Source organism: Cariama cristata, unplaced genomic scaffold (genome assembly GCF_000690535.1).
Source record: "Cariama cristata isolate BGI_N322 unplaced genomic scaffold, ASM69053v1 scaffold3163, whole genome shotgun sequence".
Classification (NCBI taxonomy): domain Eukaryota; kingdom Metazoa; phylum Chordata; class Aves; order Cariamiformes; family Cariamidae; genus Cariama; species Cariama cristata.
In genome coordinates this window covers 43,110-65,604 of record NW_009608761.1, presented here as the reverse complement: position 1 = coordinate 65,604, position 22,495 = coordinate 43,110, and the positions used below count along the sequence as shown (strand labels likewise).

The 22,495-nt window shown below is 37.9% G+C and overlaps 1 protein-coding gene across 1 annotated transcript in view; it reads left to right on the top strand.

Annotated features, from left to right (window-relative positions):
• Positions 1–10,483: 10,483 nt before the first annotated feature.
• MYBPC3 (myosin binding protein C, cardiac) overlaps positions 10,484–22,495 on the top strand; it is a 52,218-nt gene continuing 40,206 nt past the window's right edge. Inside the window, exons 1-2 of the mRNA XM_009697247.1 lie at positions 10,484–10,633; positions 19,621–19,887. Of these exons, the coding sequence (XP_009695549.1) occupies positions 10,609–10,633; positions 19,621–19,887 (292 nt within the window). The 5' untranslated portion in view covers positions 10,484–10,608. The remainder of the gene's footprint in view (positions 10,634–19,620; positions 19,888–22,495) is intronic.

Genomic DNA, 22,495 nt, shown 5'->3' with positions numbered 1-22,495 from the left:
CTTCTGTGGTTTCACTCATTTTCCTGCTCCTGTTCTTTCCTCTTGCTTGCTTACCTCCACAGTGGTATCTTGATTTTAGCTTATGAACCTTTCTGGGAAATAAGTTGTATTTAATCATGTCTTTGCAGAATTCTAGTACAAAAAGTTTTCAAGCTTTTACCTGTGGATTTTAGCCCCTGCTGTAAAACAATTAATAGTAACTAATAACAACTGCATTGTATAGATTATACTCAAAATGCAAAATAAAAGATAATTCAAAACCTGAGATACCACAGTAAAGTTACCCAGTATATCTAAACACAGAAAAGAAAACCAAAGTCAATCAACACTAAGAAAATCAGCATTTTAACTTTTAACATTATTTAACATATCTCAACTGTGTTCAGGCACTCAGAAATCAGGAAATATCATCATGACTCTTCCAAAATAGATGAGATGAAATGAGATAGGTTTAGAATGAAGAGAAAGGGTTTGTTTAACAATATTAAAATGTAGTAGAACGTGCCAAATATGACAATTTGGAAGTTATAACTAAGTAATGTAACTAACTAGAAGCTTTTCAGAGCTTGCTCTTCACTGAAACCAGAAATAGTTGAAAGTGATGAGCTTCTTACAGACCTGAGTTCTCAAAATTATATCTAAACATAGTCAGTTTTATCTACACTAACAATCTCACTGTGGAAGTGAAAAGTCTGCTGACACCACTGGGCTACAGTGTCTCCTTGGAGCCAAACAGAAAGAAGCTCCTGCTTAAAAAAAAAAAATCACATCGTACTTCCCAATTCTTCTTCCCAGTTCATGAACACAATAAATACATCAATCAATGCCAGAAATCAACGGAGAGTTAAAAGTGGGTGAGGGCTTCAGAACTTCATCCAAGACAAGAATAATAAATAGAAATTATCTTTCAGTCTTATAAAAAAATCTTGCAACCCAACTTTTAGTTACTGATCTTTGAGGATCATGTATATTCTCCTAGTCAAATATTTTTTATTCAGTTGGGGTTAGGATATGTCAAAGCTATAAAACAATTTAAGAAGAGATTTTGTTTCTAAAATTGTACTTTGAGAATTTACTTCCTATAGGACGCAATGTAATACTCACTAATTTAGACTCGTATAAACTCCATCAGCATCCATATTGCAATTGTAGGATGGAAGCTGAAGACACTGGAGGTAGCTCTCAGAAGGCTGGAACAACACTCCACACTGACATAATTAGGGTTTCTTCAATGCTGAGCTAGAAACTCAGGACTTTTCTGCTTGGTATTGATGATGACTCTCCACCTCTGACTTGCTACTGGAAAGAGATAAAAGACATTTGCCCTCATCGGACTTGCAGACTAGATATTCAAGAAAACTAGAGGATTAACTCCTCTCTTCATAAAAATATCTTTGTAACAAACACAGCTTGAAAAGCAGAACTGATCGTTCTCTGAGACTATAATTTGGAGGAGAAGGATCATTTCCTCTTGCAGGAAAACTATGATGACTGAAAAAAGCTAACTAGTGAGCTAATTGTGGAGATGTTTGGGATATCACAAAAGCCATTTCAAGCTTGTCAAAAAGCCTTCTTGGATCTGAGAGACCTAGTTTTCCATTTTCCCAGCAAGTCCTGCATAGAAAACAATTAGATGCTGGAGAAATAATACAAAATTGAAATAAACACTCAAACAGAAACAACAAGAACCTTTAAATGAGTGATTTGAACACTGTGCATTGCTATAAAATGTTATTTTAGAGCAGCTACTTGTACTTGAATTGAAGAATTTGGATTTTATAGTGGTTTGGGCCACAAGTAACATGGAAATGGAAGAATCTGAGGAAAAACCTTTCTGGGGACAGTATTACTTAGAATTAGAACATTAAAAAAATACTATTGAATATACTTTGTCAAACAGGTTTAAAATTTTCTTTATCTCCAAAGTTGAAATATTTTTGTCTTCCTCTTGTTAATGCTTTGAAATACCGTTTCTAAAAATATTCACTCCCCATCTGTTTCTGGTTAGGTTTTTCATCTGTGGCATAAAAAGTCTGAATAATCATGTGTTGCAGCTGTGAAGGAGACCAAATGATGATGCTTCTCCACCACAGTACCGTTTGTATCCCATCCAATCAAAGTGGTCTGGATAGGAGGCTGTCTAATCACGCTGAATTATTGCCATTCAGTTGCACATGCAAGCAGAAGGTCTTTCACTGTTTTAGAGAAAAATAGCCAAATTAATGTGACAAAATCACTGGTTCAGGAAAATTACAGAGAAGCAAGCGTTCCATTTTCTCTGAAAGCGGTGAAATACCAGACAGGCAGATGTGCTGGGAAAAGGTAGGTCAGGCCTTTGTCTGGAGAGATGACCCATGATCAGCACAAGTTTACTGGAACATTTTGTGGCCCGCTGCTGTTAGAGATCATCAAGCTTCTTTCAAAGCAAGCATTCATACTGCAGCTGGACATTTGACTTACATACGACCTTTGCAGCCTGCTTTAAAAAAAGCCAGCCACCTTCATTAGCTGCTGACTAGTTCCTAATCAATTCTTGTGGAATGATATTATTCAGAAAACTATTGCTGAGCTAAATCCAAAACACTGAACTTCCTACAATATTTTACACTCCCTCCAGCCATACATCAGAGGTGTGGAAGGTAGAAAAATTGCACTGACTGTACTGAGGGATAATTTGTTTATAATAAATTACAGAGATTACATATATTTTTTAACTCTACCCAGTCAAAGAGAGTTTTAGATATTTCTAGATCTAAGCTGCTACTCGCCTACATCAGACAGAACTAACTTAAAGGTACTATCATTTGTTTTAGCCTGACAGTCCACATTTATCAAATCCCCCAAATTTCCTCAAACATACATATATACATCCTAATATATTTACTGTTTTTTTTTCTCCTCCTTCACTAAATTTTATCTCCATAGCCGCACTTCAAGATCTACGCACTGCCAGAGTCTTATAATCGGTATCTGTCTTCGTTTTTTATTACAACAGGGCTTATGCTCTGTACTTCACCAGCTTTTTTTGCCTCAGTAAACCTTCTGCCTCAGTTTACTTTTTCTATGTGTATCGCTTAATCTCTTTTTCTTTCTAGTTTTTTTTCTCCCTCATTCGAATCTCTGCACAAAAGTCACTTCATAATCATCAAGTGTAATTCAAACTATAGTGTCAACTTCATAACAAGTACATATATCATATGACAGTTCAATTCAGTTTATTTACTCTGTTGCTCTAATTTTGCTTATACTTTAACTGCACATTGTAAATTCGTAGCAGTGACTTCATCGCTGGTGACAATACAAAAAGTAATTTTTCTTTGACGAAGCTTCTCCATGGGAAGCCCACTCTTGTGTATTTAAATTGTATGGATTACTGGTGGAAAAGGCTATGCTAGGACACAGACTACACCACTCTGCGGGTACCAATTCCAAGAATTTGCGTTTATTTCTAATTTACTTTGTGTATTAACTTGCTATCTCACCACCTTTCCTTGTTCTAAGCAAGACTCAAACCAGATTTACATGATTTCGCATACACATATACCTAAAACATTAAAAAATTAAAGCTTATAATAAACAAAGCTACTGTTAGGAACCCACGAATCTCATACTACAGTCAAGTAGGCAAATAGCTTTGCTCTTTGAAGCAACTGTAACATAGCTAAAACTCCACCAAGTTTCACCTTTCCTCTCTAAAATTTGCATGTTGCAATTCAGTTGGCTTAGTTGAGCCTGTGGTATTAGGGAGGTCTGTATATAACCCAAGTCATCACAGTCCTATTCCAAGAGCTGGGGAACGTGAACTTCCAAAGACCATGAAAACAGCAGAAGGCTGCAGATGATAGTCTTTCTCATTTTCTGACTCATAACTCATCTGTGTCTGCTTTAGCCCCATTTATTTCTCTCACAACACCTCACAGGTGTCACATCACCACACAGGATCACAGAGTAACTTAGGTTGGAAGGAACCTTTGGAGGTCACCTCATCCAACCCCCTACTCAAAGCAGGCCAATTAGATCAGGTTTCTTAGGGCAACTTTCTTTCCATTCTGTTTCTTTCCATTCACTCCTCTCATACAGCCACATCCCCCTTCTTCATGCCTTCAGTTCCCCACAGAGTTACTTTTCACTATTGGGGAGCCAAAGCATTACGTGAGAATGAGCAGAGCAGCCTATGGACAGGAGGAGAATGAGGATGTGGTAGAGCAGATAAGGTTTAGCAGGAGGTGGTGGAGGAGAAGGAAGGGTGGGAGGAGGTGTTGGGGAGACCAAGGTTATGCAAAGGATTGGGGAAGCGGCTTTGTGGTAGGAAGGAATGCAGTTTCTGTGCTTTAAGGCCTCCCTCGGAGCTTTTGTTTTAACTCCCCAGCAGCAGAGCAGCAGTGCTCTTCCTACGAGAAACCCTTTGACCACTGACGCCTTTGTGCAGAATGCTCCAATGCCTCTGCCTTATGCAAAGTGAAGAAGGTTTGGGTGCTGAGCTGGGCATTTGCGTATACAAATCAGTTTGGGTTTCTTTTAGATTTAACTAACTAGTTTTCTGAGTTTTGAGTGTTTGCTTTTAGAGACTTAATTCTATAATTCTTCTTTAGACATTCCGTCTTCCACTTCTTCCCACCCACCAACACTCTGCACTCTGCTCCTTTCTCAGCCAATCCCAGCTATCCACTCCCAGCTCTTTGTTCAGCTTTTCTCCATCTCTAGACTCAGCCATCACACGCCTCCATGTTTAGTAGATCCCAGTTGCTTCTCAATGTCAGGTTTCAACTTTTTCCCGGCTAGTCTTATTTCTTCCTCTCAGACCAACTTTTCTCACATGTACCTCCAGTCAGCTTGTCTTTATACCAATGGTTCTCAGTTCCAATATATTTGTTCAGCCATTTATAGATTTCCCATCCCACATCCTCTTACAGTTTCAGTCTTATCACCTACTGACTCCCAGTTCTCTTCCCTCCCTCCCATTTGTACCCCAGCTCCCCATTCAATATTCTTGTCCTTTGAGGACCTGTTTCAAACCCCTCCCACAACCTCTAGCCTCAGTTTTCTTCTCCCCACCCGTACCCTTCAGTCACATGTTTTTATTTCCTTGTCCCACTCTACTTGGTGTGTTCCCTTCTCTCTCTGAAGGTCCAATTCTTTGCCTGCCACAGCTCTCCTCTCCATTTGGTAGGCATCTGAGGGAGATGCTATTTGGAGCACAGGACATACATGCTGTTTGCTTTTAGTTTAAGTGTGTGGACTCAGCCCAAGCCCCACAGTAGCCCAGAGATAAACGCAGAGAAAGTTCTGCTGACCTCTACACTGGACTCAGTTGGCACAGTCAAAACTTCTTCAGAGGACAAAATCTGGAAAGTTCTCACTAGGCATATGTAGACTGCATTTTTTTCTATAGTCTAGAATATAGAGCAACTCAGGTTGGTTATCATGAAGCCAGTTAAAAGTACATCCCTGAAATGAAAGCAAGTAAACTGTCAAATGTGCAGAAAGATCTCAAATATACGGTGTAATTTTTTGGTTGTGAAGAGGGAAGCTCAAATAAGCAGGATCAGCATTACCCAGATCTCGTAAGCCCTCGTAAACTCAGGTTCTGCCAGTGAGGCCAAGTGCCTTTGCACTGCACAGCCCAGAGCTCTGTGTTTCAAAAGCACAAAGGAAACAGTCCGCCTGGTTTTGTGGGGTGCAGCACTTGGGTGAACGACTCCTGATGGACCCGTGCTCTGCACTGAGCCAGCTCAGCTATCCCACCCTTCACCCCGGTAAATCTGCAGTCCCTGGAACCAAGAGTTAATTATACTACCCTGTCCTCAGAAACTGCTGAATCACAGAGGAGGTTATATTTTCACAAAACAAAACTAAGAGGTAGAGAGACAAATAAACAGAGACGGGGATGAGAAATCAAATGGCATGACAGAAACTAAAAGCAAAAAAAGGCCAAAGCAGAGAAGTAATATATAGATTTTCTGCCTGGATAGCTACATTTGGGCAAAATTGTAACCGTCTAAAAACATAGCCTTTTAATGGGAAGTTGGATAGTCTTATTAGAAGGAGGTGTTGCTAACTTTGTCTATAAATAATAAATCCTCGTGTTTCTCTGCATAAGTCATGCTGCAACTATCCAAAATCAGGAAGATATATCATATGGCGTGTCACTGCAGGCTACCTATTACTGTCATTTTTGAACTTGACTTTGAACTGCACGATGAAAGCCACTGTCAGAGGCACAGAACAATAATTTCAGACTTGCAAGTTAATTACTCTGACAAGGAAGGACACCCTTTTCCCTCTCATTCACTTTTTTAGCAAAGCCCCAGAGACATTTATTACGTGTTGCTTCGTTATGTTTGTACATCAGTTTCATCTGAATATAGGATGAAACTTCACACACTTTCTAAAAAATTGTCTAGTGTTGTGGTGCACTGGTAAGTAGTTATCACAATCCACTACACATCTATTTTGGGCCAGTATAGCCACCGCTATCATATATCTCATTTGCATAGCAGTTTTGTTATTAAAAGTGGCTACGTAAATAAATAAATAAATAAAATGTAGAAAATGCTAGAAAAAAGTTTACTGTTACAACAATGCTGCCACCTGGTAACCAGAAGTGTAATAGCAGAGAAAACATTCATTTTCGTCTGCCTTGAGCAAGCAGTCACTATTTTAAACAGCACTTAAAAAAATCACAAAAGATGCAAAAGTTGTAACTGGAATAGGATCATTTCCCTGCACCAGATTAAATCATTCTCGTGGCTCTGTTTCATTGTGGGGAAGAAGTAACTCATACCCTCCCTAGATTAAACTTGATTCTGAATCCTGGAAAGTATCTATGGAGAATAACCAGCTAAGGGGCTGACTCACCACAGTACTTGAATTAAATATGCCTGATTTTGAGCACACAAGTATCAAAATTAAGTCCATGTTTAAGGTTATTCATGTGCTCCAGTAGTCTGATGAACTAAAACTATACCACTAAATGTTTACAGAAAGAATCAAATCTACAGTGAGAAAGATAGGGAATAGAGAAAATTAAATTCTGAGAAAAGACATCCGAAGAAAACTAGATGTCAGGTGCTGTCATAGGCAGAAAATCCATTCATGAAAAGGAAAATGCTACAACCACATTAAATAAGGAATATTTATTTAAACAGAGGAAAAAAAACACATACAAAGGTTGGAAAACACAAAATGCATTGGGAAAAGGCTCCCAGGCACTTAAGAGAGTCTATAACTCTCCAAGTCTAAGATAGTTTCTCCGTATCTGTGATTAGTAAGCAGGAGAGAGTGCAAAACAAAATAAACTTATTTGCATGATCCCAGCAAGTCTCATTGGGATGAACTCCTGCACGGCGTACTCCCTACATTAGTAAAGAAATGCAGAGTATATTCTCTGGCTTTCCTTTCTAATACACAGTGCAAATGCTTCATCATCTTATTATGTATTTTTAGCGACCTATTATCCTAGCATATTCAATTTTTTACATTAGCATGAACTTCTTCCAAATTCCCTAGGAAATAATGGCTCAGACAGTTACTGGGATACTACCCTCAAACAACACACCCTTAGAATTCAATCTAATGAATGACTGTGTCTCCTTTGAATGCCAACACAGTTTAGATCATCCCATAAATTTCCAGAGAAACACATAAATGCAATTATTCTGCAAGCCATGCGATGGCAGAATGAGCTCCCCATTTGTCCTGGAGGAAGCAGGACCCTTCCATCACTGTCAAAGTGATGGAATTGACCTCTTACAGACACGTCGTTGTCAGACACATGCCTGACAATTTTACAGACAAATATCTGACAATAAGAAAGTGGGAAATAAAGGAAAATGCTTCTTTATGTAACATCAGGTTTAAAAGAGGTTTAATGTAGATTTACACAGCTGTATTTTTTGCCCTAAAAAACTGGAGATGCTGTGTCAAAAGTATAGAAAATAACCAACATTCAGACTCTGAATGGCAATTTCTGTTCTCCTACAACAAAAGGATATTCAAATTAAAAGTTGGAAAATTCAGAATCAACAACAGAATTCTTACTTTTAAAATGTGTATTTCAACAGTGGAATCACTACTATTAGAAAGTATTGAGTCCAAGGAGTTGATGTCATTTTAGAGAGAAATGAGTATTTAGGTGAATCAGTAATACTGAGAGTTCCAAGAACCTGGAAGAAACGCTGAAGTTGTACTTAAGCCAATATCTATTGGCATTCAGAATGAGTTCTGTGTTAGATGTGCATTATCCCACATTTAATTATTCCAAGGTTCTCAGTTCTTGCTTTGAAGCACCTCCTACTGGACACTCACAGAGAACAAATACAGGCTTGGAGTATATGATAAATACTACATTCCCGCACTTTAACGAGTTTGTATATAAGTATGTATTTCCTTTAAACCCACACAAATGGGTTATTTCCACTCACGCTATTTTAGTTAAAGGTAATAAAGGCCTACGGTGCTATAAAAAAAAAACTTCAGAGCTGAACAAACTTTTGAATCCAAGTCTAACACAACATGTCAGCATACTAGGTATCAAATCAAGAACCTCAGAACACAGCATATAGTCTTCCAGTAAAAATAAATATTTGCTAATAAGTGAAGGAGAAAGGATGAAGGAGAAAAACTAAATTCTCTAAGCAAAATAATTCCTGAGGAAGATTACTATATTCTGATGGCAATTACAAGAGGTTCATGTTTTAAATACTGCAGAAGTGACTTCTAGTCAGCTAATTTTCTTCGTAAATGTTAGTTCAAGGACACATACTAGAGAGGCAACCGAGTTGGGAGGAAGCATGGCTCTGACCACAGTCCACCTCTGGATAATCTGCAGAGATTTTTTTTTTTTATTTTCTTTCTCCCTGGTAGCTCTGCCTCCTGGGGCCTCTCTTGTCTAAGGCTGCAGGGAGACAGCTCTCTTCCCAGAAGGGATCTGGATGCAGTTCCAACAGTGTGTTGGGGATCAGCTCTGGAGACAAGACGAAGTTAATGGCAGCTCTCTAATAGAGAGAAATATTTAAGAAAGGAATAATGATCTTCACTAGTCAAGTGGCAGATTTTGCACACTATGGGACCCAAGCTCTTTGAAAGAGTTCAAGCCAAAGCAAAGAGCCACGATTTCCTGACTCTCAGTGAAATGCCTCAGGCACAGGATAGTAAGTCAAAAACATTATCATGCTAACTTGTGCTCCACTAGAAACAGTAGCAATGGAAAATGTACATAGGTCACATCCTGCTTATCTTCCTCCCTCATCTGTAAAAAACTCCTTCAGGGGAAGGGGAGGAAGTATTTGGCCCAAAATGTTCCCATTTGTGCTATCAGTCTACGCAGGGAGTCAGATGTGAAAGCCAGACACGAAGTACAGTGACTGATGGGCTGCGTGCACACTCGTCTATTCTGAGCTCCCTGTCAAAAGCAGAAATCCTTTACGTTGAGGTTTTTACAGGCTAATAAAACTGGAAAAACTGAAAACCACATTTTCTTCTTAAATTCTTTTTTCAGTATTAGTGGTAGCTAAAATGTACTAAAATCTTGGCCTACAGAATTTCTCTGATAAAGCTCAAAACTCAAAATGAGACAGACAAAAGTGACAGGAAAGGGATACACCACCAAGTCAATAAAGGGGTGATTGTCCACAGTTACTATTTTGACATACCTAAATGCATGAATAAATAAGAAGCAATGACTGAAGCATGAAATGGCAATACCAGAGTAGTTTTCTAGTGAGGTTTCCCCCAGATCTTTTCTATATAGTTAAGCAAAATTAAAACTTCTAGAGGTATCAAATAGAACCCTGGAACTATTTTTTGAATGGTACTTAAACAAAACCAAAACAAAAAAGACTTGCTAGTTTTCAAGAAGTCTATGCTGCAAATCAAGTGGGTGGATGGGGAGGGAGGACTGAAACTATTTAAGTAGTGTCATGCTTTCTAGTTGTGACTGCAAATGTCAGTAATGTGCAAGTGTCTCTGAAAAAGAAAGTTCTTTCCAGAAGGTTCACATTTAGTTCTACAAACACAGTCTTCGGTAGGAGAGAAAAAAAACAAAAAACAAATAAACAAAAAAACCCAACCAAAACCAAGAACAAAGTTCTCTGAGGAGCTGTTCAGTTCTGACCCAATTATAACAATAATACAGACTGGAATAGGTAGCAAGAATGCAAGCAGATACATACTTAAAGTACAGAACCAGCACACAGGAGATGTAACTATTGGATCTAGTTTGCTGAATGTGCTGTAAACATGGCAGCATAGGAACTCTTAATGTGACACGTACGGGAAGCTGGAAAATGTACCATATGCATGTGCAACATCAGATTGTGCTCTGGTTTGTAGCAACAGATCAGTGGTAGCCAGTCTTGAGTGGTTTGAGCTCTCTGGCTCCTGGAACTTGGCTATATTTATCCCAGCTGATGTAGCCTGTCAAGTGTGTCCTGCTTTTGATAAGGTGCCGTAGTTGACAACAGTGGGGGATCAAGGGGGAGGAGCAGGATGGGGGCTTCCACCAAGTGTTTCTTTAGAGGGTCTGAAAAGCCTTGCAGTCTCATTCCCAAGTAACTCGGACCCTGCTTTCTAGATACAACTGAGAGCTTCATCAGAAACAAAGCAAAGATGCCAGAGCCTGTAAAGAAAGCAGGTAAGGACCATAACTGACAGACAAAACCTAAGAACAGCTTGACAGAGAAAAACGTGAGTAGCTTTTGAACGCTAGAAAAATTACATGCCTCTGTGAAAAAAAAAAAATAGAGAGGGAAAAGAGACAATATTTTATGAAGTTATAAATATAAGATATGTTGAGTGATCTTGCAGAGAAATCAGTAACTAGTTTGGCAACCCTCAGCCACAGAATTTTCTCAAGAGACTTTGGATAAGGGAAGAATAGAGGCAAAACACATTTAATTCTCAGATTCTTTTCATTTCTAATTTCCTTTCCCAGTCATCTTTAGGACTCTGAAAAAAGTTTGTAGTCTCTCTCTTGGACAGTTAAGCAGTATATACCTCTCCTGCTTTTGTTTTGGTTTTTTTTCCCCTGATAATTTCAAGCAAAATTTATCAGCAAAATTTGATGGTATTTATTGTTAGTGAAATCTCTGTGAAAATGAAAGCAAATGGCACCTGGTTCAGAGATTATTCTTTGTAGTTCTTCCAGCTAGTGACAGTAGAGCTCTAGGAAAAAGAATACATTGTACTATAAAGAATATATGCATATTTCTTTTCACTCACCCTCCTCCATCCTTTCCCCTTGAGCTAGAAGATAACTAGCCATTTTCAGAAAGTCAAGGTCACAGAGCCCAGTGCAAGTCCTGTCCCACTAGAAAAACATCAGGAAAATATTTCAGATTTAGGAAATTTCTAATTTAAAATTGAAAAGGAACCACTCAGAGGCTGCCCACATAGCAGAGAAGGGGAGGCCTAAGATGGGGTGTAAGGTGCAATGAATCTGTTTGAGAAGGAGGAAGAGAGCCTGGGAAGCAGAGGTAGGGAGAGTTTAGCTTCAGGACACCTGAGTGTGGGTAGAGGAGCACTTTGTGTTCACAATTAAGTTTGGGGAAAATAGTTGTCAAAAGCTGAAGTTATGATTGTTTGAAAAGTGTGCACATATCCAATACACAGGGCTGCAGAAAATTGTACTGAATCTGGGATTCTTCACCCTTAGAGCTCTCTCTTTACTGATGCCAGAATCACTGCTACCTGAATGTACAGTACAATGTGCATGCGTTTTTAATAACATGCAGTTTCCAGAGTCAGTCAATAATAGCGGCCTTTGTGCTTTGCAAAGAACTGGACAGGCATCAGCCTCCTGTTAGGCTGGTCAATGGGAAAATCTCCTGTGGTCACCACAATAAAAGAAGAACTTGTTAAGAAGAACTTTTATTTTGGCCAAAATATTTGGAAACAGGCACTGGCAAAGGGAGAGCACAAATCCAGCCCATATCTCCCATTAAGAACTGCAAAGCACTAAAGGATGATTAACTCCAACAAGATTCTTTATGTTCCGTCTATATGATAACTCTAAAGCAACAGTGGTGTCACCAATCCTTAAATTTTATCACAATTATAACATCATTTGATGTTCTTAAAGCTGCAATTTCTGAAATCAGATGGAAGTAGAATCATGTACAAAAAAGAATTGTACACCAGACCTTGTAATTGTAGAGAAAACCTTGAAAATACAAGCTGTGAAGGTTCAGCAATCACCCCAAAAATAAGACATTCATAATGATATTCTATTTTTAAAGTCACGTGATTGTTGAGATTTATTGAGATGTCTAATGCTTGTGATTGACAATGCTGGCCAAAAGAAATATCACATAGTAGGCAAAATTTGACTGTGTGATCACCTAGGCATTGTGACTTTTGATTTCTAATGCTGTAACTACCTTTAAATTAACATTTTCAGTCTCTGTGGATAAGAGCCAACTTCTCTGTTTGTGAAGATGCCTACCTTTGCCAGCTAATGATGAAGAAAAATTCTATTCCAGCTGATTTCTCCAAAGAAATTGAACAGGTGTCTAACATCACTAGTCCTACACAATTCTTATGAACAAACCAGCCCAAACACTGTCATTATCGCAGCAGGGGGAGGAAAAGCTCATATTACCCACTATGACCGAGACAGAACCAGACACATGCCCCATAACTTCTAGAGGGGATCTTCTCAGTCTCCCAAGAGACATTAATCCCTTTGGTTTTCTATTTCATGTTGTTTATATAGTTCAAGCCATTTCAAGAAGGGATAATCTTGAGCATAATATCGGGAGGGCTGAATAATCATCTAGCAATTCAGACTTGGACAAATCACGATTCCTGCCTTTCACATACCTTGTAGTTAGAATACTGAATAACCCTAAGACATCTTTAGTCTGTATTACTGAAATTTGGCATCTGCTGTATAGGTAAAGGAAAATGCTTCATTTGAACGATCAGAGAATGATCAGAGATATTCTGCCTATACCTGCTGTTTTAACAAATCTTTTAACATGTCAAAAAAACCCACAAAACCCAAAACAACAAACCACAAAACCTAAAACAGTGAAGCAGATTTTCCAACAGACATTCTTTTACTTTAAACTGTCCAAATAAAATACTTCAGGATAAGGCACTGCCTTATTTATTTACAGAATACCAAAAGAATTGCTGTAGCTTTCCAGAAAATCTACAACAGGATTTAGACCAGTAGCAATTTAGTGTCAGAGCAAACAAACATTGAAAAGCATGGCTTTTTGCAGGGTTCTGTTTGCAGAAACTTTATCTTCTCACTTTCATTTAAACATTTCATAATTAATCTCTGTTCAAAGGCTCGCTTTTTGGAAAGTTTTGATCGCTTTTTCTGTTGTGAAAATTCAGAGAGGTTAAAAAAAAAAAACACAATCATTTCCCTAACAACATTTTGTCACATTAAGAGGAAACAGCTGACCGTTCAAACACCAAATTTAGTAGATAAATGGGACTTAATGGGAAACATGTGCATTACTATGTCTGGAAAAGGAGAAGTCCTGTATTACTCACCTTCTCTGAAAATCAGTATACTTTTATTCATGTATTTTATAGATTGAGGAGTCTAGATTTTGCAGTTCAGATTAGGAAATTTTATCAATGGTTTATAAATAACCTGGCTTGTAAGTACACAGAAGCTTTTGGCATTAATAATAATAACCAATGTTGCATAATAAAGAGTAAACTGCAGAATTTTAGTTTGAATATAAACTCATCATTTTACATTTGCAAGCACCTAGCACAGTAAAGTACTGCTCCATGATAATGAAATTCTGTGCACTACAGTAATGCAAAAATAAATAATAATAATAATTCATATAGATATATTTTCCTCTTTTGTAAGTTAAGATTCAAAGCAAGCTGCACATTATTATCCCCATTTTACAGGAAGTATGTTGGATGCATAGAGAGAGGTGGCTGCTTAGTGAAACTATTCCTCGCCTGTTGCTCATGTTACAGGAATTTACAATCTCAGCTGCTGAAGTAGGCAAGGAATTATAAGATTGAGTAGTTCAATAGCTTTTAGGTCATGGAATGATTAAGCCTGTAATTGCAAGAAGCCACTTAGGTCCTGATCAAGGAATGCGCAGCATCTTTATATAGTTCCTCAGCAAGGAATTTTACAAGCACCGTTACTGAAGTCTGCTTATCCGCAGTTTGGCTCAATGAAAGAGCAAATGGTATAAAAGGAAAACTAGATGCCAAGTGTAAGTACTAAAGCAAAGATAAATTTTCAACATGAAGCCTTAACAAATTAAGAATTCCAAAAGCTAATACTACTTTTCTAATATTAAATACATTGGCCAGATAAATACTTTAATACCAAATACACAGAATGTGCAGTAAGATAACTCAGCTTTGTGGGAGAAAACCTGTGACTATTTTTTCTAATTACATTCTTCACAGATTTCTGCTGGAGTTTGTAGCATGTGCATTCAACTAGATACATTAGATTCTCCTAAAACATTTATACCTTTAACAGTTTTTATTTCAGAAAGGCAGAGCTATCATCTGAAAGCCTTATCATCTAACACACATTCTCCTTAAGCGCTTACCTCCCTTTCCTCCATGTACATATCACAAATAATGAAAGATGAAGAGCTGAAGTCAGAGCCACCACTCTGAACAGCAGGATTAAATTAAAACAAAACAAAACAAAACAAGAGAATGGCTCTCCTCTAGCACTCTCTCTAGTTAAAATCACTCTTGTGGAATCTACACTTCTTCCTCACTTTCATTTCACATACTTCAGACATACTTTGAAATTCACTGATTTTAGGAAAAAGTTTTCCTAAAATTCCTAAAAAGCTTTCACCTAATGCTTGTGATTCTTAACAAGCCAAATTATTTAGAGGAACTGAAATTATTCCAGTTATTTAAAAATTATTTTAATATACATCTCACCTCCATTTTTTCTGACAATAATCAAATAGGAATGTCTCTTCTAACTTCTAGTACTAACTTTTACCCTTATTAGGGATAGGAACTACCTACTAAGTAGTGTTGTAAGTACTTGGTGCTGTACAAAGACAACAGGAAAACAGTCCCTGCCTCAAAACACTTACAAAATAAAAGCCCAGTAAATAGACAGATAGTTCAACAAGAGAACAAAGGAAATAATGACTAGTACAATAGAGAGCAACCTGGGCAGTAGCTTAGCCGTTTTCTAGGTTTTTGCACAGGAGAGTGCAAAAGTTTTGAAGCAGAATAGTAACCTAGGTTGACGGTGAATGTTAGAAAGAGATTGCTTCAAAGCAGGTCAGAAAATAAGGGAGAAAGCCTGAAGGTGCTAGTAAGAAGATTTAATAAATGGCAGCAGTAGGAAGGCAGAACACTAGTTTTATTATTTTATTTAGGTGAAAAGTGAAGGAAATTGGTTTTGGAACTTAAATGATTTCATTCTAGTTAAATTTGGCCAAAAGCAAATGTATTTTATTTTTCTTCAGCCTCCTGATTGAAAGACTTATTAATAAATTATTATCAAAATAGAATATGATCATGGACCTCCAAATAGAGCTTTTTATTACTAACTAATGAAGCTGTAACTCTTGTAACGTGCACAACTGTATGGCTGATGTGTACATCTCCAGGTGTTTCAAGACTTCTAAAGGATGGGTGCTGCATGCAAGTTCTGGTTGCAGCAGCATTAGCCACCGAAAAGTCTTCTGCAAGCTTCTTGCAGACCACACGCAGCCTGCTTCCTCTTCTGCCTGGGGCAGAAATTTGCTGGTTTGCATTACTCAGAAGTTATATGAAGTTCTTTGCATTATGGAAGCTAGAAGTGATCAGGAAGGCCTGGGATGTATGAGAAGTGAAGTGCTGACAAACGGGTTAGTACAAAGTGGCTCTAGCCTCATTTTTTTTCATTAGCTCCACGTCCCTCTTCTCTCCCCATGTTAACTCCCCACAGCAATTCCAGTTCCATCCCCACAAGACACACACACATACAGAGCCCCTACCACTCTCCTTCCCTTCAATAATTCCTGTCGTCATCAGCACTGGTAACTCATGTGCGTCTCTGCCCTCTCTCCAGAGTTGCTATCGTATATTAGTACTAATGTCACCTTTCTGTCCCTTTGTGCAGGGTGGGTTAGAATTTACTGGGAAGCAGAGAGTTAACAAAGTGGACAGCAGAGAACATGGGCTTCTTGGTCATCAGGTGCCCCAGCCCGATGGTTCCTAAGTGCATGTTCAACTGGAGTCTGGATAAACATGTGATAGTGCCCGAGATCTGTCAGTGCCTGACAGGCACAAGAGCTGTAAGGCATTCCACAACATCACATGAGAGGTGTCCCAGTCGTTGGGTTTTCCACAGCCTGATGGTGGTGGTCATATCCAAGAGTGCTTTGAGTCTGGGATGGATATTTGGAACTCAGAGGGATGTATCTGGGTAGAAGCCAAATGTTGAAGTGAGAGAGATTGCCAAATGGGGAATGTGTTTCTGATGAAAGCAGGCAAAAGTGAGGTTGTCGGGACAGACAAGATGTTTTGAATGGTGGTGTTTAAGAACGTTCCTAATGAGGAAATAGCTGGATTAGATTGGTATAACCGCATGAGAAAAAAAATCTGTCAGTGAACTTGGATTTACGTGTTACTTAAAGTAGCAGCCGCAATAAAAGAGACTGGGAATAGCTGCTCTCTCACTTCTCTTTCTTCCGTTAAGCAGCCCATTTTTGCCCCAGAACTAAAAATGATGGCAGTCTCTTCACATGCTTGTTCAACAATCTCTCTTCTGCAAGAGAGTGATTTCCTGTAAAATCTCCAGCCATACATCACTACTTTTCCTTTGCAAATATGAACAGTGAAAGATGAAGGGAATACGAATGGATACAGAGAGACACTACTTTGGAGACTGTCACCCACTGACTCTGAATCTCAAGTGCAGGAAAATGACACTTAGAGTCTTCTTTACCTAGGAAAAAGTGGGTTCTCAACAACTGTTCTTGCAGGCCTTTATTCTCACGGGAGATTTTGGCCTTTTCCAATTTTATGCTTTAGTGGAAATCTTCACAATCATTTTAAGTTGGAACGGAAATGAGTCTTCTGGTGGGAAAGTGAAAGAGAGGAAAAAAAAAAGACAAGGAGACTGACTTATAACCTTCTACATATGTACTTCCGTTTCCCAAAAGTCAGGAATATTATGTAGTGGTGGTGATTTCTCCCTGTGCATGTAGTTCTGGCCAACAATCTGGTTTTGTTGAGCCATCTAAAGTAAATGTAAGAAACCTAATCAGTTTGCATGGTGTGCAGCAGATCAGAGTTATTTCCAAGTATGCATGTCTTGAAACCCTGCCATTTGTAGACTGGAAGGTTTACAGGCCACATTGCTGTTAAGTAATTAATATATTTATAGATTCTTTTGTGCTTAAATAGAAGAGTGGCGATGATGATAGCAGAGACAAACAACATGCCCCTCTGCTGCTTTATCTGTATCATCATAGGGAAGGGAGCCAGGTAGCAGGTATTTCAGGAGGGGTTCAAGAACTGACCCAGCTCCCCACCGTGCGGTACCCTGGCCACCTTTTGAATTCTGTACATCAACCTGCTGTCTACAATAACTCTTCTGCAATTATTCACAGTACACTGCATCAAAGTATACCCTGCTACGTTATTTACTGAAGTGGAATACTACATCAAAAGATGTGCAATTGGTAACAGGCATTTGAGTATCACACTCTATGTTCTACACAGTACTATATTCTGTTTAAGAACAGTTACACCACTTACAGGCCTGAGGTTAGAAAAAACTCAAAGAAAAGCATGCAGGAACATTCCACTCTCAGAGGAAATTTCACACATATCTTAACATGGAAGAAAAGGATGGAGAAAAATACAACAGGAGCTCAGTCAAGGCTACTATAGACTCAGTGCAAACCAAAATTGTTTTTTCATCAAATACATAAAATATGGAGAAAAAAGAAAGAGAAAAATGTAATTTAGAGTTTTTATATAACAAAGAGAGGTAAAATACAAAATATACTAAATTCTAAAAGTATTTGTAGTTGCTATTTTAATTGATGTTTAAGCAGCTTTGAATCCTTTGCAATACAATGCAAGAAATGTGAAATGTATTACGACAAAAAGTCCAAAGGCCATCAGACGAAATCTTTGCAGATGTAACTCCACTGAGGTCAATTAATTTATGTAGTCTGAGGACATGCTGGAGGAATAGAGACTTTATGCAATGAATAGATGGCATTATTAGTAATACACCATTTATATTAACTAAAGCACCTGTTTGAACATGCATATAAACTATTTCTTTTAAAGTATTCTCATGCCATGTTTCTTTCATTTTTATAAAGCGGAATCAAAAGTTTAAAGCTAATTATAATCATTGTTGTGGTGTTTGGAAGAGTTCTTGTTGCTGCCCAAGTAGGAGAGCCATAGGCAATTTGCCACAGAGGTGACAGATATAATTTAATGTGATCAAATTACTAATATTTTGTAAAAGCGTGGTTATGTAGAGGTAAGTCAATAAAACAATAACATAATAATGCACAAAAAAATTCAGTGTATGAATCAGAATGTTAATTACTGGTAGTTTTATCCATGAACATAGCTCATGGCAACTATAAAAAAAGATAACAGATTTCATTAAGACCAAAACATGAGCATAAAATGAAAAATTTTATTCAAAATAAAGCTGAAGAAATCTAAATAAATAAATCAGGGTAAAGAAATTACTAAAATAAGTTACCTTATTAAAATCTAATCCTGAGAAAGATCAGGATACTCAGGAACCAAAATCACGATATATTGCTTGCTTTCCAAATTCCTATCTGTGGTGCTACTTTGATTACCTATGAACTAAAACATCATTTAATTCATGCTTGTTCGCCCCATATATTAATAATTTCATCAATTCTCATTATAAGCATCATAAGTGCTTCTTAACACATAGAGGAAATATTTTGATCCACCTTGTAATTAATTAGAAAACTAGTTGTAGAGTGCTACGTAGGCAAGTACTTTAATTTTTAATGCTGAACTAAGCATTTGAATGCAAACAACAATTGATATTATTTTAGCCGGGATAAAATTACAAGAGCCATCATAGGAACGTGCATCACTTCCCACTGAAGTCTCGATCAGTCAAAACAGAAGGACTAAAGATGAACCATTAATTCATTGTGGTATATTAGGACGCAGATTACTGCACAAACTGCAGTAGGAGGAACAGATCCTGATTCTGTTCAATGACTTTAGTAAGCAACTGTTAGGACAGAATTAATATTTCTAAATAAAACTGCATGGCAAATTAATGTAGAGAGCTTGATATGCAAGAATACATATAATGCCATCTTGTCATAGATCAAAACATTCACTTATGAAAAATCAGAGCTCATTATGGGGGGAAAGAAAGAGGATGATGGACAGTGAGATGAGTTTGCTATCCGTTCCATTTTATTTTATGACAATCTGGAGAAAATATGACACCTCAGAGACAGAACGCGGTAAACTCAAAGACAATTCCACAACTTCTCTGTGGAAAGTGTTGTAATTTATATCTTGTATGGGCAGACGGGAGAGAAAGGAGACAGCTGTTGCAGCCACAACAGCTGACTACACCAGATATGCCACAATTGCAAAACAGATTTTAGTGAGCTCTCTCTCTTTTTTTAGTTTCTGCATTTACCAAGAAGCCAAAGACATCAGAGGTGACAGCCGGAAGCACAGCTGTGTTTGAAGCAGAGACAGAAAAAGCTGGCATCAAGGTGAAGTGGCAGCGAGCTGGCACAGAAATTACTGAAAGCGAGAAATATGTCATCAAGGCAGAAGGAAATAAGCATTCACTGACAATCAATAATGTAGGAAAAGAAGATGATGTGACATATGCTGTAATAGCTGGAAGTTCCAAGGTCAAATTCGAACTCAAGGTCAAGGAAGCAGGTACAGCGTTTCCTAAGCAATTCTAATTTCATCAGCATTTCCACTCCCACATGCAAACTTCATGAATGAGGCCCATGGAAATTAGCCTATCGTAACACCGTAAAATTTCTCTGCCAGCGATACATTTGTTTTGCTCAATTATTTGAAGCTACTCATTAATATTAAGCTGAGGGATACGTTTCCTGTAGCTAAGACACCCATTTCCAGATGTCAGAAGTCCACACAGTGGAGATCACAGGCGAAATTTCAATGTACACCTTTAGAATTCTTTGTTAAGCTTTTCAACTTAACTATTGAAAAGCAAAGCAAAACAAACTAGCCTAACCTAACCTGACTTAAGCTAGGATACCTGCATCTCAGGCCTGGTATGTTTGGTTTTTTTTTTAAATTATTTTATTTAAATACAAAATTGTAACAATCAACAAAAAAATATTTTGTAATGTTTTTAGGAGCTCATACATTCCCAAAAACTGTCTCAAAATCACCTGCTAATAAAAATATATCTTTCAACAGGGACTTGAATTCAAAAAGTAAACTTTGTATTATTTGTATGTCACCTATCATTACTACCTCTGTATGCATTAAAGGATCAGTTAGATGGGAATTTGAAAAACTTCCCCAGGCTTTTCCTGGGAAAAACTATAAAGAGCCAAATTCTCTGGAATTTTGTCATGAAAAATGTCTGAAGATACTGAGGATAGATGAAATCTCTCATTTTTTTGAAACATTTTGACCTTCCTGATCCCTTTTTTCCCCCTCCAAAATGGTCCCTGTTTACCACTTCTGGTATTTTAATTTTCCCCTTTTATTTTGGTGAAAAACCTTAAACTCAGATTGTTTATATCACCTCCTCTCCTTTGCTACCACTAGCAAACATGATGGTAGCAAAATCTTCTGGTCAGCTGAAAAGATACTGGTGAATATTTAACAGGAGACAAGACATCCTGTTCCAGATGAAGAGACAGTGCATGACAGCTTATGAGAAACATGAAATCCTAGTATAGATTAGGACAATTTAACAGTTGTCAGAGCATATAGAAGTATGATCCTGCTGACTATCTCATCCTGAAAGTAAATAGGTATATAATATACTAGTTTTATCTTCCTCATTGTCTTTCCGGTTAGCTCCAGGTAGCGCCTGCTACAGGCAGGCAGCCTACAAATAACAGAGTTAACTGAATTTGGAAGTGTAATCATTACCTAAAAGCAATACACCTCTAATAGGCATACGTTGGTGATGGAGATATCAGGATGCCAAAGCACAGATAATTTTCCTGTATACATTATATATTGACGCCTCAAAATAAGCCTTTTCTACATAGCTATACATCCAAGTTATGGAAGCATCTACACTACATTGGTTACAATAATGCTTGGTTCTTTCCAGTAAAAACTGAGTTGAAATTTATTTGGACAAAGTCCAATAGGATACCTTCTAACAATAAAAGCGGTAGAATTTGATACTTAAGTATTAAAATAATACCAACTTAAAATCACACAGTTTTCTTTCAAGACACAAATACAGTTTAGGGTAAAAGGCATAAATTTTCTGAGCGCGGGGTTGACTCATGTTCATACATTCACAGATACTGTCTTGTTTTTCAGACCTTACTAAGATTAGATTGTTAAAGAGTAACTGGATTACCCTTTATTATTTTTGCAGACAATAATAATTTCAGGTCTTCATTATTAAAAAAAAAAAAAAGGAAACTGCCCCCTAACATGCCCAGACACAGCCACCTCCCTTTGTGACAGAGGAGCCACTCAAATTAGTCATCACATGGCACAACAGGGCCAGAAATCCCTGGTGGAAAAAACATTGCAAGTAGCTGGGAAACTGCATGTGGGACTTGTGTGAGAGGTAGGCAAGGCCCTTTGGACATGGCTCCACTACCTATGGGGGAAAAAAAAAAAAAAAAATAAATCTGTCTGCAACCGATCTGTTTCAGGAAATTCTACCTCCCTCCATCTGCCCCAGTTGCTCAGTCCTACTCCCTTCTCATACATTTCTGTCTTCTCCATTGTGCTAAATGCATTTGCCTGAATTTGTTTGTGAGGTCATGGTTTAATTGAGAGGCCATAAACTTCCATGAGCCAGGGGAAGAGATGATAGATGGAATTTTAAAATACTTTCTCCATATTGATTACTAGCAGTGTCCAGAGCTTTTCCCAAGCCGCACACAGCAATAGCATCTAGAACATTACAATCCAACAGCAGAGTTAAACAAAATCTCATGAATAAGCAAATTGTTTACAAAAGTAATAATTGCCTCATTTTTCATTACCTTTTCTATTAGACCACTGAAGTTAACATCAAATAATAGTGTTACTCATCAGCTGACAGGTTTCTACACATCAAGATTATAGAATTTAAAAATCCAGGCATCAGTGCTTTCCAAGCTCAGCAAAAGAAAGAGCCTCATCATCCAGCTTCCATGAGCCCCTTCTGCTTCCAGCATATCCTCTAAGTTCTACAAAACCACAGTGAATTTCTCGGCATTTTCTAACACATATTAAAAGCTGTTCTTTTGCAAAATTTCTTCAGAAAGGAAGGAGAAACATGACGGCTGTAATCTTGGCTTACATTCACTTCCAGAGAAGGGTGAGA